Raw genomic sequence first — 14993 nt, 5'->3', positions numbered from 1 at the left:
TCTCTCTCTCTCTCTCTCTCTCTCTCTCTCTCTCTCTCTCTCTCTCTCTCTCTCTCTCTCTCTCTCTCTCTTTATCTCTCTCTCTCTCTCTCTTTATCTCTATAACCGGCCGGTAATTGACTACTGAACAGTTCTGCCAACCTATGGATTCACCAATCGATACATTCAAATCTCTCCGCGAATCGTCCGTATTCGTAAAATTACATTACGCCTTCTCCTCTACTCTTTTCTCCGTAAATTTATTTTATTTATACATTTTGTTATTCATTGCTTTCAGCGTTTTTATAGTTTTGAAAAAAAATTCTCTGCTCAAACGTACTGTGCTTCCATGTTTCTTACAATCTATGATTATGTAGCGTACGTAGATTTCGAACTCTTGTATTTGCAGTCTCGTGTACAAACTGTCCAAATTCTACATTTTCAGTGATAGAAGATTTGTACATTTTTGGTGTAAGAGCACAGCAATGAAAATGCCTTTACAAGAAACTACAAGTTCGTTGATCATTATTTGTTTTAGTAACTTTTACATTATGCATGTACAAAGAATATCGCGATCGTGATGTGACTGCTCGTGGCGACCTCTTTGTTTGTCTATTGTCATATGCGTTGAGTATATAGATATGTACATCTATAAGTTTGCACGTGGTTCACAATTTTGACTTTTAATAAACTTTGAACAATATGAGTGGCAAATTCGATATAATTTAACATTTTGGTATATCTCCATTTTCAAAATGCAAGTATCTTGCCCGAACGATGTAAAAATATATAATTTAAGCGCTGGAAAGTCTCTGCCGGAGGTAATTATCTACTTGTTACATTATGAATGTTCTTGTACGTATATATTTTTATTTCATTAATTTTTCATCGTTTAATTTTCGTTAGTGGTTGACTGAACGCAAAAGGCGTAGCTTACTGAAGAAAAATGTCGGTAAGAGAAATTGCGAAATATCTGGTAGTAAATTTAATAATATCATATGTAAGTGTTATATGTAAATCACGATATTATTTTAATAGATATTCGACGTCGAATTGAACTTATCCAAGATTTTGACATGCCTGGCATCAGCACTTCTATCAAAGTTACAAATGATGGACAATATATATTAGCGACAGGTATATATAAGCCACGTGTAAAATGTTTTGATGTAAAGAACCTGTCTTTGAAGTTTGAAAGATGTTTTGACTCTGAAGTTGCTGCATTTGACATATTATCGGATGATTATAGCAAAGTATGTAAATGTATTTGAATTGTCTATACAGTAATGTGTATATAAAATTTTTATTGTATAATTGAATTTAACGTTTAATTCTTTTACGTTTCAGTTGGCATTTCTGCGCTGCGACCGAAGTGTCGAGTTTCATGTTGCATATGGAAAATATTACATACTCAGAGTACCTCGTTTTGGAAGAGATCTAAAATATCATTATCCATCTTGTGATCTTTTTGTAGTGGGAGATAGGTGTAGTGCATAATCTCTTCAACTGTAGTCTTTAATTAAAATTGCGAATATATAAAATTTACTTTCATTAGTCCGTATTATGTTACAGTAGCGAGATTTACAGAATAAATCTTGAAAGAGGACAATTTCTGCAGTCCTTCTTGACAGAGGCATCGTCTGTAAATAAGTGTGAAATCAATTCAGTTCATCATCTTCTTACTATTGGAACAGAAGAGGGAAAGATAGAAGCTTGGGATCCTCGAGTCAGAAACAGAGTTGGTACTTTAGATTGTGCTTTACATTGTGTTGGAGAAAACAACAAGTAAGACAAGATACTGTACTGTAATGCACCAGTAAAATTTTCACAGTATTTATTTTATTATTTATTATTATTATTAAGATTAGAAAAAGTTCCTGCCATTACTAGTTTAAAATATCAAGCGGGTTTAACACTTGGAGTAGGCACATCAACTGGACAAATATTATTGTACGATATTCGTTCCAGTAAACCATTTTTAATAAAAGATCACATGTATGGACTGCCTATTAAAAATGTTGAATTTCATCAAACAATGGATATGGTCTATTCCATGGATAGTTCTATCGTGAAGATATGGGAAAGGAATAATGTAAATAAAATTTATGAGTCGATAAATGAAAAAAACAGATAATAATGGCAATATGGTTTGAATACGTTTGAATACTTTGAAACGATATTTTACAGGGTAAATTGTATACGTCCATAGAAGCGCAGCACGATTTTAATGATATGTGTGTCATACCAAACACTGGAATGCTTTTAATTGCCAATGAAAATACAAAGATGCAAACGTTTTACATTCCTTCCCTTGGTCCAGCTCCCTATTGGTGCAGTTTTCTGGATAATCTAACAGAAGAATTGGAAGAATTAAATTACGAAATCATTTATGATGATTATAAATTTGTAACTGAAAAAGAGCTAGAAGAATTAAGTCTTTCGCATTTGAAAGGTACTAATCTTCTTAGGGCCTACATGCATGGCTATTTTATGGACATTCGATTATATAGGAAAGCAAGAGATGTAATGAAACCGTTTGAATTTGAACAATATAAAAAGAAGAAAATTCAGCAAAAAATAGAAGAAATTCGTGGTAGTAGAGTACAGGTATTGCATATTTCATTATTTTATAATGTTATCTTATGGAATATCGTATATGAGATTCTTTATGTATATATTCATTATATATTTTTACAGATTCAAAAAGTACCGAGTGTAAATAAAGAACTCGCATTGAAGTTGATGGATAACGAGACAAATGCAAAAAAGAAGAAAAAGAATTCCTCTACTCTGTTAACGGATGAACGTTTTAAACAACTGTTTACTAATCCAGATTTCCAAGTGGACAAAAATTCGGCAGAATATACGTTGTTAAATCCTGTTATTTCACAACTTAACAAACACAAAATGAAGAAGTTGAAAGTCAAAGCAGATGAGGAAGAAATGAAAGAAAAAATTGAAATCGATCACACGGAAGATGAACATGGTCTTACAAATATCCGTATATTTATATATATATATATATATATGTTGAATTTATTTAATGATAAGATTTATATTTTTAGATAACAGCTCAGACGAAAGCTTTATTCATGATGATAGCAGTTCAGAAGACGAAAAACAATGGGTTAAGGAAGTGAAAAACCAATACCGATTGATAAAAAAGAATGAAAGACAAACACAAGAAAATAATGAAAGTATGACAGATACAAACGAACTTGTTAAGAACGAGCCTCAATTCTATGAAATCAAAGAACATGTAGAATTCAAAGATGCAAGGCCAATAGCAAAAAAACAAAGCAAGTACGTTATATAGATAGTCGAAAAATATCTTAAATCTACTTGAATTAGTTTGTTAATTTCTTTGATTTTTCAGAGCTACTTTGGGAGAGAGACTGAGAAAAAATGAAAATGAGGGTCTTAAAATGTCTAGTTCTCGCGGTAACAGAGAAATGACTTTCATTATTGAAAAGGTGCATATGTGTTATAAACATCACACGCGCGCACGTAAAGCATGTGTAATATATATATTCTTTTATATTTTTTACATTTACAGAAACAGGCAAGAAGAGGAAGAAAATTGCAGGTGAAGAGACATGGGAAAGAATACAAACACTTATTAAGACCAGTAGGAAATTTATACAAAAAGAGACGTTAATATTGAAGGCTGTATTTAATCTGTTAAATTCTTCTAGAGAATAAACAATATTTTTACATCGCTATTATTTATTATATTCTGAAGAATAAATCGTCATATTCCTTTGCTTCATCGCCCCGTATTAGAAATTGATTGTACCGCAAATAAATTGCTGTATTTCGACGCGATGTGTGTATGGATATCTTGACAGAGGTGAAGTGTCATCTCAAAAGAGCGATATAACATACGTTAGGGTGAATCACACGGAGTATCGATACAAATGTTTTCTTTTCAAGTTCAAAAGTATTCTACCCATTGTCGAAAAAAATGACATTAGTAAGTTTTACATTCTATTTCATTTAATTTTTTATTTCTACTAGTTACATACCACTAATCATGTGATATGCTATTAATTTATTTATTTGTAATGCTATTAATTTATTTATTATCGAATTTTAATTTTAAAAATTTAAAAATAAACATATTTGCTTGAAGTGCTCATTATATTAATTAGTGTTTATTTTGATTTTGAGAATCTATGTTTACATACAAATAATTCACAACTACAATTTAGTGCTTTCCTGACGGAGTATAAGATCTGTTTCATCTATGATTTCCATCTATGATATTAAATCGTTATTAAAAAAAGTAAAATTTTTAATAAAATTGTACATTTTAATTACATTCTAATCCAATTGTTGTTTATAGGCAAACAGTAATGAATTAAAGAATGGAAAGGACCCTCCTCAGCAAAACCATGAAGAAGGAATTCCGGAATCTATACGATCTAGATTATCAGATTTACGTATGCAAAGTACAGAGGTAAGACTATTTAGCATTTTTCTTCTCAATAGACTCGTGTAACTTACATGCCCTTTTTTTTTTATTTCACAATAGATTGTTGAAATTACAGAAATGCCAGATTTTGAAATGGCGAATACATCAGCAGTACTTTATTATTGTGAACATAAAATTTTAAGGCCATATCTGAGACTATTAGGAGTAATAGGTTTAAAACCAATAAGCAATGATGATTCGCAACGATGCACTTGTTACTGTATTTTTGCAAATCTTCATACTTGTCAAGTTGCAATATTTATGTGTATTGGATATATACTGCAATACATGGCATGTTTTAGGTAATAACATTTGATACAATACTTTCAATATAGCTATTATCAAGTACAATCGGTTTTCTAGAAGAGACAGAGGTTTGTGTTATAAAACAACGCCTTTGAAGTTTCAACTTACATCCAGCATCAATGAGGAAAGTTCAAAAGAAATTATTTGTTTTGGAAATGTTATATTTAGTTATCTGATTCCTAGTATTTTACATTTAGTTGCATACGTATATACAGTATATCTGTTTCGAATTAAAGAAAATGAAAAATTGCAAAATTTAATGGAACGAGCATTCCTTCTGTCTTCTAATTCTGTAAACCATGGAAATCAAAGAAGACTTGTACGAATATTGTGGTTTTTCATAGCATTGAGCCTTGTATGGATAATTATCAACATGGTTACAGTAAATGTGTTGATGGCTCAAGAAAGCATTGTATTTCAATGGTTAGAACATAGGCAAGTTACTTAACATTAATTCGTTATTTTTTTTCTTTTTTCACTGAACCATATTAAATTTCACATATTTCTTACAAATTTATTTTTTGTATAGTCAAGTAAAAATAATATTGAAGGTACTTTTAATCATATGCACATTATGGCACGATATGGTTCAAGGAACAATTATAACTAGTTACTGCTTACAAGGTCAACTTTTACTGGCGCATCTGTATTCTCTACATGAAAAATTACTTCACCATATTTTACCTCCTACAGATTGGATGAAGGTTTGTAATTTGACTTCTATACAATTGTGCCACTAACTGTTATCAATAAAGAGAGGAAAAGAAGTACGTAAAAGACAGAAAGCCAAAATTGTGTCTATTACTTCTTATGTTACAGGAAATTAGTGAATTTAGAAAACTATTGAAATATTTCAACGACGATTTAGGGCCAGCTGTATGCATTTACACGGTTGTAAATTTATCATGGGCTGCAGCAGGCATCATTTGGTTATTCCGATATGATAACAGCGATATACAAACTAATCCTGTCACATGGATTGAAACAATAAACGTAATTCTTTGGATTTTAATATCAATAGTTCCTTTTATCCAGGTATGTCTGTTATAATTATCTTGTTACTTTTTTGAACGCATTAGTTATCGGACTTATATTAATTAGATTAAACATCACATCATCGCAAACTAACATTATTTGTTTCTTACAAACCAATATTATATATTTATCGTTTAGCTTCGAAAAACTTATACCTTTGAAATTCATCAAATTATACGGTTTCATAATTATTACGTATTAAAATATGTTTCTCCAACTATTAAAAATAAGAAAATCAACTTATTAGAAATGTGAGAAATGAATTTATCACATTTTCTTTTGTAGCTTCTCCAAAATGAATATTTTTTGATATTTGATAATTATACGTTTTAAATGTCTAAAAATTCGAAGTACAAAAACATAAATTTAAACTAATAATCTATTATTTTTTCATAGGCAGCTCGCTTAACAAATGCTTGTTCTATGATTCGAAGTATAGGACACGAAGTGCGCATTCGACCATTCGTCCATCAGAGTACACCTGGCGAAGATCTTGATACCATACTTTTATACACATCATCGTTGAAAATGAACGCCAGACTATTTAGAGTACCAATTACAGGTAGATATCTTTGTCTCCTACTCAGCATAGGCAGTATCTTGATTCTTATACTAGGACAGTGTCAATTCTTCTAACGTACCAAGAGTAACATTCATTCAAGTAAAGTATCCCTTTTGTATTTCATGTATTTGTCATTTTATACGTACAATTGATATTAAGAGCCTTTAATTTGGGGTCAAATCTATATTTATAAAACTTTATTCTTATACATGTACATGTTCTACACACTGTATTTGTTTTTTGCTTACTAAATTACAAAAATACGTACGTAATTATCAAATTGAAAAAGTTAATATATGAATTCTGTATAAAGTACTGAAGTAGCAAGATATGTAGCAATTGTTAATTAATTGATTAGTAATTAATTGATTACATAAAAATTTACATTAATTGATTAAATAAAAATTTACATTCAAAACTTGTGTATTTTTTTTTACATAATTTCTATATTCTTCTCAGACACGTTACATCATTCAGAGAGTAATAAAAATTTAAAGAAAACTTTAATGAAACAAGGCACAGAATCGAAAATCACGTTATTTGCACTTTCATGAAGTACGATTCGCAAGTCGTACAGTTTATATACTAATCTGTTTAATTAATTCTTTTACAAATGAAAATTTGTGAAAGTGGAGCTAACCTCTTCATTGTATGACTAGGAAAACAAATTTTATCAATCTAAGAACCAAATTTTTAAACTACCCAGAAATTAAATTAAAGTTTCAACCCACAAAAACACTCTGCAAAATATTGTACTGATTTGTTATGAAATTAATTAATTAATTGCCTTTAGTGTGAATTGCCGGTTTTTTTGGACATGGTGGCGCCAGCTAGCATTTCACTACTCATACTAATAAATCTTAAAAATCTTAAAATTTGGTACACACGCAGGAAGAAAGAAGGCGCGATCGCAAAAGTTCACAAATTAATCCCCTAAATTAGTTTATTTCGTAATTGAAAAAAATGAAATTGAAATTTATTGAAAAAATTTAAAACCGTAGGTTTTACATTTTTAGCCTATAGGTTTGGTTGTTACATATTTAGAGTGTTAATGTGTTGGATCGGTGTTGGGTTCTTTTTGTGTTAGTTGTGTGAGAGTTTTTGATCATGTGTGCGTGCATGTGATGTAGGAGAGGATGTTTAGTATGGTTGTTTTGAGTAGTTGTGTGTGTGTTTTTTGTGGTGTATTTCGTGTTCAAGTGTCCGTTATATAGACATGTTGCGAAGAAATGCGCTGTTTGTGAAGCTGTCTCTGAGTTTTGGGTTGGCGATGATGCAATCTATTGTTAGAGGGAACTGCCATCAAATTTTGTTGAAGGCGGTTGGTCATGGTGTTTCTTCCTCGTTCGTAGAGATGGCACTGCCAGAGTTGTCTGAGCCACATTGGCAGTTGGGTGCCGGTGTTAACTTGGATTTGAAGAGAGAAGCATTTAGGCTGTGGTGTCCTGAGCACGCTTTGTTTATCCAAGTTATGAGTTGTCTGGGTAGTTTGTAGTGGAATCAAGGATTTATTTTGGAGAGAGAGGAAGATTTCGAAGTATTTTTTCCTTTAGGGGGGGCGTTATGGGTGGGTGACGCTTTTTCTTTCCATGCGTGGTAGGAGTCTTAATATATTTCTTTTTTGAATGTGCGAAGAATCAGCGATGGGAGTATCGAAGATGAAATAACCTTGTGGGCAGTGTAGGCATTTTTTTGCTAGTTCGTGGCAGTTATGTGGATTATCTCCTGTTGGTTAATGCAGGTTTTCAGGCTCCTGCAAAATTTTTTGACGTGTCCGAAACTGAAACAGTTTCTGCACGTTTTTACTGGTTCGATGTAAGGTGTAATTGTTTTTTGAAGCAATCCGTATAACTGAATTTTTTCCGGTAGTGCGGACACTTCAAAAGTGATTAGGACGGTTTCGCTGGGTATCCATTTAATTTCTTTTGTAAGTTGGTTAACTGTCTATACATACATTTCTGTAAATAAGTAAACATGGTATAAACATCTCCATAGTAATAATAAAAATAAAATAACAACTTATAAATGTTCTTATGTTAAGAGTGTTTGTACAGTTGGCGATGTCGGTTTATAGGAAACGTACTTTTCGACAGAACGATTGTTTTGTCATAGATGGCGCTGATTTCAATTTTGACGTGGTAACGGTCGTTACAGACATATAGTGATTATGATAATTTATATTTATATCACAATACTATAAATAAATAATAACTCCGTAATCAATTTTAATCAATTTTTTATATAAAAATATTATCAATATCACAAAATATACAATTACTAATAATTTAATGAAGATTACATAATGGAAGTTAAATGACGAAATAACGAATGAAGAATTTCTACTATGACTACAATGTATATAAGTGTCAGTAGACACTTGGTGATAATGAAATTAATAGCTATTTTTAAATATTCTATTGTTTATATTAAATACACATCTCGACGGAACATAGATGTCGTTGATCTAAATTCTTCGAAGTAGAGGTCGCTACAGACATTGAAATGCTAGCGCCGCGTTGCGGTGAAACGGTGAAACTAATTGCTATTTCTGTCCTTGTCGCACAGTATTGCGTTCTTTCTCTAGTTGGTGCTGCCATCTGAGTCAGTTTAGTTTTCGTTGGAACTAAAAGGGTAAATTGGAAAAATCAGATAGATGGCAGCACCTGGGTGTTTATAGACAAAGAAAGCAATAGCGTGCGACAAGAACAGAGATACGTGCACGCGCTAAACAAGGAAAGATATATTAAGAGATAAAGACAGTGATACATACGCGCGCAAGACAAAGAGGGATATATTGTGCGACAAGGAAAGCAACATATTTTAGTTTGCCATTTCATCGCTATGCGACGCTAGCATTTCAATGTCTGTAGGGACGATGATTGGTAACTCAGTACAATCACCGTACTACAGAGAGAAAGAATAACTCCGTATTTTATTTTTAGACCGTATATTAAACAATATGTACGTAACAAAAAAAAAAAAAAAAAAAAATATACATTCTTATACAACATATAATTGCGGCGAATTAACTCAACCACTCTCCATGCTCAAACTCTCTTCATTTTGATTACTTGACGACTCTGTAATAATATCTCCTTGGTGACTGTTGTATATATCCCTAACGATTGTTACAAATTTCCTTAGTGATTGTTAAAAGATTGGCTATTTGTTACGGTCTCTTGTCTTCCTGTCTTCTTGTAATAAATTTTTGAAATTGTAAAGAGACTTTATGGACACTCGTATGGGGTTATGTTAAAGATATCGCGTATCGAACAATGCTACAGCGAATATGGCAATAAATCGAGTATCGTCTTGATGTGCTTGATGTGCAACTAATGTTGCCCATATAGAGGTGTATTGTGAAATGAGGCAGAAGAAACTTAGATATATACGTCTCATTTTGTAATAACTTCCACTTATCTCTCTTTTCATTTGCCTTTGTAATAAATTTTTGAAGTTGTAAAGAGACTTTATGGACACCCTGTATGTAAATCTCGAGGCTAGATTTGAACGTGAAGAGGTAGTGAGGAAAAGGTTAATAACTCGTCAGTATGGATATTTATATTGACCGATGTCTAAGTACATTGATTAAGGATTCTTGAATCTCAACGTAGCAATTACAGAAGTAGATCAGATGAAAACTGTGATTCATCTAGAACGTGAACTGACGTCTTCTCATTAGCGCGCATTCATTTTCACTCGCTTCATTCTCTCTACGTGTCTCGTACGCATATACACCTAGTTAACATCAAAATAAATCTATATCTGGCATTCATTGTAATTCCAATCGGGGTTATGTACACGACGGCGGAATAAAAGTACTATAGCGCGAAACCATTTTCGTTACTCCGATCTTGCAACGTGTTAGATCTTTTTCATATACATACTACCGTACTATACACACATGTGCTGTTACATTTGAACGTTTCGTACAGGTAACGTTTTTCAAATCCCCGTAATACGCCGGCGATTTAACGCCATGTCCTTTTCTCTCTTTTTTTTTTTTTTTTTTTTTTTTTTTTCTTTTTTACGCTTCTCCTCAATTAGGCACTCCTTGCACCAAACGGACGAATAACGACAGTGTTGAAATAAACCTCTACTATAATAATTCGTACATCCAAGTAGCAAGTGCATTCTTTTTTATTAGGACACTGATGCTAAAGTAAATAATTACTTTTCACGGATCAACATGCCAATTGTTTCTTTATCGATTACATTACGATTGTATGACGCACAATGTCAATCGTAAGAATCGTGCCAGCCTTCGTCGTCCTTGTCAACGAACTCTGTTCGATGTTCGATTCGACGACGCGAGGACTACGTGAGGACTACGTGAGGGAGTACGTGTCGACTCAAAGAGACTCATTTCCACTCTTACACCATTCAGAAAATACAATATACAGCGCGTCTTATATATATCGTGCCTTATTTTAGATGTAGAAAATATTCTGGAACTCGTGTTCCATTGTCCAACAACTATACAGTTTCGATAGAATAGCATGTACATATTTTTATTCGCGTGGTATTTTCGTAGACAATAGATTGGGTAGATTTTCTGGATTTTCTGGCAACGGAACGGGTTGAGTGACGAGCGTGATAATCTTCTGTCTACCAAGGCCTCCACATTCCTTCTTCGTCTTTCGCAGATTGCTGAGGAAGAGGCGAAGGCGAACGAATGCCGGTGACGAGCTCGCTACTCGTGCGACTGGACGGTCTATCATCCGTGTGCGGTGGAATCGCTGGTTCCGTAGCCGAACGACCTACAAATTGTTGTTGTTGTTGTTGTTGTTGTTGGTGTGGTTGGTGATGTTGTTGTTGTTGTTGTTGTTGTTGTTGTTGCTGCTGCTGCTGGAGATGATGATCGACGTTACCGACGGCTGGTGTCGAGGTTCTGGAGCTAGATTTTGGTTTCTTCGAGGTAGTTGTAAAGTCAAGCGGTTGTTCCGGCTGCTCGAGTCGCAGACTCTTACTTGGCTTGGAACCAATGGCTGAGATCGCATTGGTAGCAAAGGTAGAAACGGGGGCGGAAGCGGAAATGGAAGCGGAAACAGAAGCGTTGCCGGACGTAGCGGCAGCGGCAACAGTAGCGGCAACAGCAGCAGCAGCAGCAGCAGCATTGACAGCAACGGTCGCCGCGTCCTGCCACTCCTGTATATCCTCGTGCGGTCGTTTCGCGGCCAATTTATCCGTCGCCTTGAGAAAAGACATATTGGTTGCGGCCCATATGGCCGTCGGTGGATTCGGCCCGATACTGATACCGTTCGCCGCAGCCGCAGCTGCGAGCTGAACGTAATGACTGGGAAGAAGAAAAACTACTTGACCGTCCGGCAATCTGGATGGTATCACTTGCACGACCGACAGCATGTTTGGGTTTTGTTGCGAACTGGTTGACGCCTGATCGATAACCGATATACCAGGCGGAGGAGGCGGAGGTGGATGATGATGAGAATCAAGGTTGGTCGTATTGACTTGACCGAAAGCAGAAGTTGGCCGGCTGTTGCCGTTGCTACTGCTGTTGCTATTATTGTTGTTTTCATCGCCGGCAGTAGTACTACTGTCCGGCCGGGCCGGCTCGATATCCGGGATTTCGGCTTTTATCAAGCCGACCGGATTCAAAGTTGTACTACAGTGCGCGCTCGATGGCACATGATGCTCCAACGGACCGGGACTTGCCGAACCTGTCACTCGATCCGTCACGCTTCCGGGACTGCTGCCTAATCCGCTATCCGGCCTCGAACCCAGATCCAAGTCCAATTCCGACACGCAACTATCCAAATGCCGCAGTAGCCTTTGTTTCATCGCAGGGTCTATCGGTGTCGTATTCCCCGTGATTATGTCCGGAGCATCGAGATACCGACTTACCTGCAACGGAAAATCGCCAGCCTGTCAACCGTTTTATACATTTCTTTCTCAAGTTGAACTTGTAGTTCAACTATGCTACGTAATACACAGAAGTTTGTAGAACGAACTGTGTTATCATCATCGTCATCATCATTATCATCATCATCACCATCACCATCATCATCATCATCGTCGTCGTCGTCGTCGTCGTCATCATCATCATCATCATCATCATTATCATCACTATCGTCGTCACTGTCGTTGTTATTATCGTTGCTGTTGCTAACAATCGCTAAAACGTTTCGTCTATTTTTCAATATACTTTTCTATCTAAATTGATTGTCAACAACGTCAATAGCCGATTGTCTCTTTTTCTTTTTCTTTTTACCGTCTTGTCGGGTGAGCTAATAAGTTCGAATTCGACATCGATTCATCGATTCGCAGATGGCAAAAAATCGATCGGCGACGATCGTGCTCGGCTAATGTACAGTCATACATACGAGTATACGTATATGCACGTACGTGGTTAAGGAAACATTACGCAGAAAAGAAAAAAAAAAAAAAAACGACGATATCAAAAACTGTAAAGGTATGACGAGAGAAAGAAAATATCCATCTATCCATCAATAATTTCACTGAAAATAGAAACAAATAGAAACTTGGATTCTCCGGCAAGAACCATACAACTATACTATAAACTTTTTCCTTTGGTCGTATTTCAATTTTTTCGATATTCTTAGTCGTTGGTAGTTACTACAGGATAAGTAGTTGCGGATAAGTGAAACTGCTTTTTGTTAGTGATAAGTGTAACACGTTAAACGAAAACGTACCTCTCTGGAACAATCTTGATAGCCAGCCTTGTATCTTGACAAACCAGGCTGAGCAAGGGATCTTTGCCTTTGTAAATGTCGAACCGTTAACTCTAAAATGTCAGCTTTCTCGAGTTTGCTGTGCTTCGTGTTCTCCAACCGGGCGCTGTCAAGGATGAGCGCTTTTAGCGCCGCCAACGACTGGTTGATTCTGGCTCGCCGTCGTTTTTCCATTAGTGGTTTGTTAGCCTGAAAGATAACCCATATCGTCGGTAGAATAATACAATGTCAAATTATATACGTGACCGTCGTCTCTAAAAATATTCGCCTACCAATATCTATTCTCTCCCTTCTTCCTCTTGCTCTCTTGTCTACCCTTTTTTCTTACTCCGTATAATACATAGGCATATGTAAACTACGTATCATGATACAAATAAAAGCATCTAATCATTACAGAACTGAAAGAAAAAGTAGTATCTTTTTTACATGTTAAAATTGGAGGAAGTGGCAAAATGAAAATCCAAGGAAAATCGAAGCAAGTAATACAGGATGATTGATTGAATAAATCGATTAAATTAATCACTTTTTTAACGATAAAGACACTATAATGTAACAAAGAAAGTCTTGGGTATAAGACTTACTACTCGTCGTGTGTTTATATTTATTTTAGATAAATTGTAGGAAATGTTAATACAAGTTTTCACATAAAACGCGAATAATCACAGGAAAGAAAGGAAAAAAAAGAAAGTGCCTAAGATGGTAGAATAGGCGATACAAACTTTGCTTCGGTTTAAAAAAAAAAAAAAAAAAAAAAAAAAATGAATTCGCACGAGTACCGCATTCTAACGGGGATTTTTATATTGCTAATTGAAAATTACAAATATATGTCAGAAAATTATTCTGAAAATTTAGAAATGAACCATAATAAAAGTAAAAGATTCTAACTCTCTGAATGCATTATAATTTCCACTTAAACGTTGTTAGAAACGACGACGTAAGTATGAGTATGTATGCACATTGCACATTCCTAAAATAATTACTAATATCGAACAAACCGTAATACTACAGTTATTATTACATTTATTCGTCATTTACTTTTTACTTACGAATATAGCGGCATCCATGATAAAATACGCAAACATACGTTCAAGATCATTGACATACCCGCGCTTTTTTAAACGTGTATATGCAATATGTAATTCGATTGAGACAACCAATCAACCTGTACCGTGTGATATAATAAAAATAATCGGAAAAATAATGTCGCGATGCGAAGCAGAGAATTTATATTTAATTACGTAACAATAATAATTTTTGCGACAAGTTGTGGAAAAGTTGTGACGCAGTTGTGACATATAAATGTTAGCTTATTGTTAGAAACCAACATCAATGAAACATGGCAAAGTGACGAGGAAAAAGAAAGAAAAAGAATCACGTAAAAACGAAGATTCACTTACTCGACGACCATCCGAAAGTTTAGGACTTGGGCTGAGACTAGGACTAGGGCTGGCCGCCGGACTCGGTCCTTGATGCACGCTCTGTTGATGTTGCGATTGATGATGATGGTAATGTCTATGAGTGTTGCCAGCCGATTTCTTTTCTTGATGTCTCAACGAATGAAGACGAGCGGTCATCTTAGCAGGCCACGCGGGCCCTCCGCTGTGACGAGAATAATGGGAACGGTGATAACGAGGGTGAAACTGGTATCGATACTAACAACAAGGAGAATAACAGCAACAATGATGATAATGACGACGGCGATAACAAGGACCAGGAGGACGTCGATGATGACCAGAAAGATAGTGACAAAGATGACAACGACGGCGGCCGCCCCGACGTCGACGACGACGAAGCCGACGACAACGACGACACCGACGACGACGACGGGGGCAACGGCGGTAGCAACAACGACGACGACGACGACGACGACGACGACGACGACAACGACGACGACGACACCGACGACGATGACGACGTCGACGACGGC

The 14993-nt window shown here is 35.2% G+C and overlaps 3 protein-coding genes and 1 long non-coding RNA gene across 11 annotated transcripts; 3 read left to right on the top strand and 1 right to left on the bottom strand.

Annotated features, from left to right (window-relative positions):
- Positions 1–565: 565 nt before the first annotated feature.
- LOC122531351 (nucleolar protein 10) lies at positions 566–3701 on the top strand. 2 transcript variants are annotated; one of them, XM_043659199.1, is made up of 11 exons: positions 566–800; positions 886–931; positions 1018–1232; positions 1327–1463; positions 1552–1761; positions 1843–2071; positions 2167–2586; positions 2677–2965; positions 3045–3282; positions 3356–3452; positions 3536–3701. In XM_043659199.1, the coding sequence occupies exons 1-11, from the start codon at positions 735–737 to the stop codon at positions 3635–3637; spliced, it is 2049 nt and encodes a 682-aa protein (XP_043515134.1). In that variant the 5' UTR covers positions 566–734; the 3' UTR covers positions 3638–3701. The 2 variants fall into 2 exon arrangements, with proteins under 2 accessions (XP_043515134.1, XP_043515124.1); XM_043659189.1 differs by having other exon boundaries at positions 567–800; positions 1552–1764.
- A 4-nt stretch (positions 3702–3705) lies between these two features.
- On the top strand, positions 3706–6774 carry LOC122531361. Of its 3 annotated transcripts, none has more exons than XM_043659225.1 (7): positions 3706–3952; positions 4325–4438; positions 4530–4755; positions 4817–5194; positions 5289–5463; positions 5579–5794; positions 6191–6774. In XM_043659225.1, the coding sequence occupies exons 3-7, from the start codon at positions 4532–4534 to the stop codon at positions 6428–6430; spliced, it is 1233 nt and encodes a 410-aa protein (XP_043515160.1). In that variant the 5' UTR covers positions 3706–3952; positions 4325–4438; positions 4530–4531; the 3' UTR covers positions 6431–6774. The 3 variants fall into 3 exon arrangements, with proteins under 3 accessions (XP_043515160.1, XP_043515151.1, XP_043515142.1); XM_043659216.1 differs by having other exon boundaries at positions 3707–3952; positions 4514–4755; XM_043659207.1 differs by lacking the exon at positions 3706–3952 and adding an exon at positions 4093–4264 and having other exon boundaries at positions 4514–4755.
- Positions 6775–9551: 2777 nt separating this feature from the next.
- LOC122531396 lies at positions 9552–10190 on the top strand. Its single transcript, XR_006307262.1, has 2 exons — positions 9552–9595; positions 9861–10190. It is a non-coding gene; the product is annotated as an uncharacterized LOC122531396 (long non-coding RNA).
- Positions 9898–14790, bottom strand: LOC122531375 (hairy/enhancer-of-split related with YRPW motif protein-like). 5 transcript variants are annotated; one of them, XM_043659247.1, is made up of 4 exons: positions 14464–14790; positions 13028–13255; positions 11165–12218; positions 9898–11134 (listed from the first exon to the last, which is right to left on the bottom strand). In XM_043659247.1, exons 1-4 carry the CDS (start codon positions 14638–14640, stop codon positions 10965–10967), a joined length of 1629 nt encoding a protein of 542 aa, XP_043515182.1. In that variant the 5' UTR covers positions 14641–14790; the 3' UTR covers positions 9898–10964. The 5 variants fall into 5 exon arrangements, with proteins under 5 accessions (XP_043515182.1, XP_043515187.1, XP_043515194.1 ...); XM_043659252.1 differs by having other exon boundaries at positions 9898–11131; XM_043659259.1 differs by having other exon boundaries at positions 9898–11116; positions 11228–12218.
- Between the last annotated feature and the right edge of the window lie 203 nt (positions 14791–14993).

The sequence above is a fragment of the Frieseomelitta varia genome, unplaced genomic scaffold (genome assembly GCF_011392965.1).
Source record: "Frieseomelitta varia isolate USP_RPSP 00005682 unplaced genomic scaffold, Fvar_1.2 scaffold_136, whole genome shotgun sequence".
NCBI lineage: Eukaryota > Metazoa > Arthropoda > Insecta > Hymenoptera > Apidae > Frieseomelitta > Frieseomelitta varia.
The sequence above is the reverse complement of the archived record's forward strand: the minus strand, read 5'-3'. Positions and strand labels throughout refer to the sequence as shown.

Bases quoted from the DNA above. Each gene is read 5' to 3' on its own strand.
- LOC122531351 (XM_043659189.1), top strand. From the start codon at position 735: ATGCAAGTATCTTGCCCGAACGATGTAAAAATATATAATTTAAGCGCT. The intron at 801-885 runs GTAATTATCTAC...AATTTTCGTTAG, and splicing joins CTGGAAAGTCTCTGCCGGAG to TGGTTGACTGAACGCAAAAG. The intron at 1,464-1,551 runs GTGTAGTGCATA...ATTATGTTACAG, and splicing joins CTTTTTGTAGTGGGAGATAG to TAGCGAGATTTACAGAATAA.
- LOC122531361 (XM_043659207.1), top strand. From the start codon at position 4,226: ATGATTTCCATCTATGATATTAAATCGTTATTAAAAAAA. The intron at 5,195-5,288 runs GCAAGTTACTTA...TTTTTTGTATAG, and splicing joins TTTCAATGGTTAGAACATAG to TCAAGTAAAAATAATATTGA. The intron at 5,464-5,578 runs GTTTGTAATTTG...CTTATGTTACAG, and splicing joins CTCCTACAGATTGGATGAAG to GAAATTAGTGAATTTAGAAA.
- LOC122531375 (XM_043659240.1), bottom strand. From the start codon at position 14,640: ATGACCGCTCGTCTTCATTCGTTGAGACATCAAGAAAAGAAATCGGCT. The intron at 13,256-14,463 runs GTAAGTGAATCT...GTTATCTTTCAG, and splicing joins AACTTTCGGATGGTCGTCGA to GCTAACAAACCACTAATGGA. The intron at 12,219-13,027 runs GTACGTTTTCGT...TTTCCGTTGCAG, and splicing joins ATCAAGATTGTTCCAGAGAG to GTAAGTCGGTATCTCGATGC.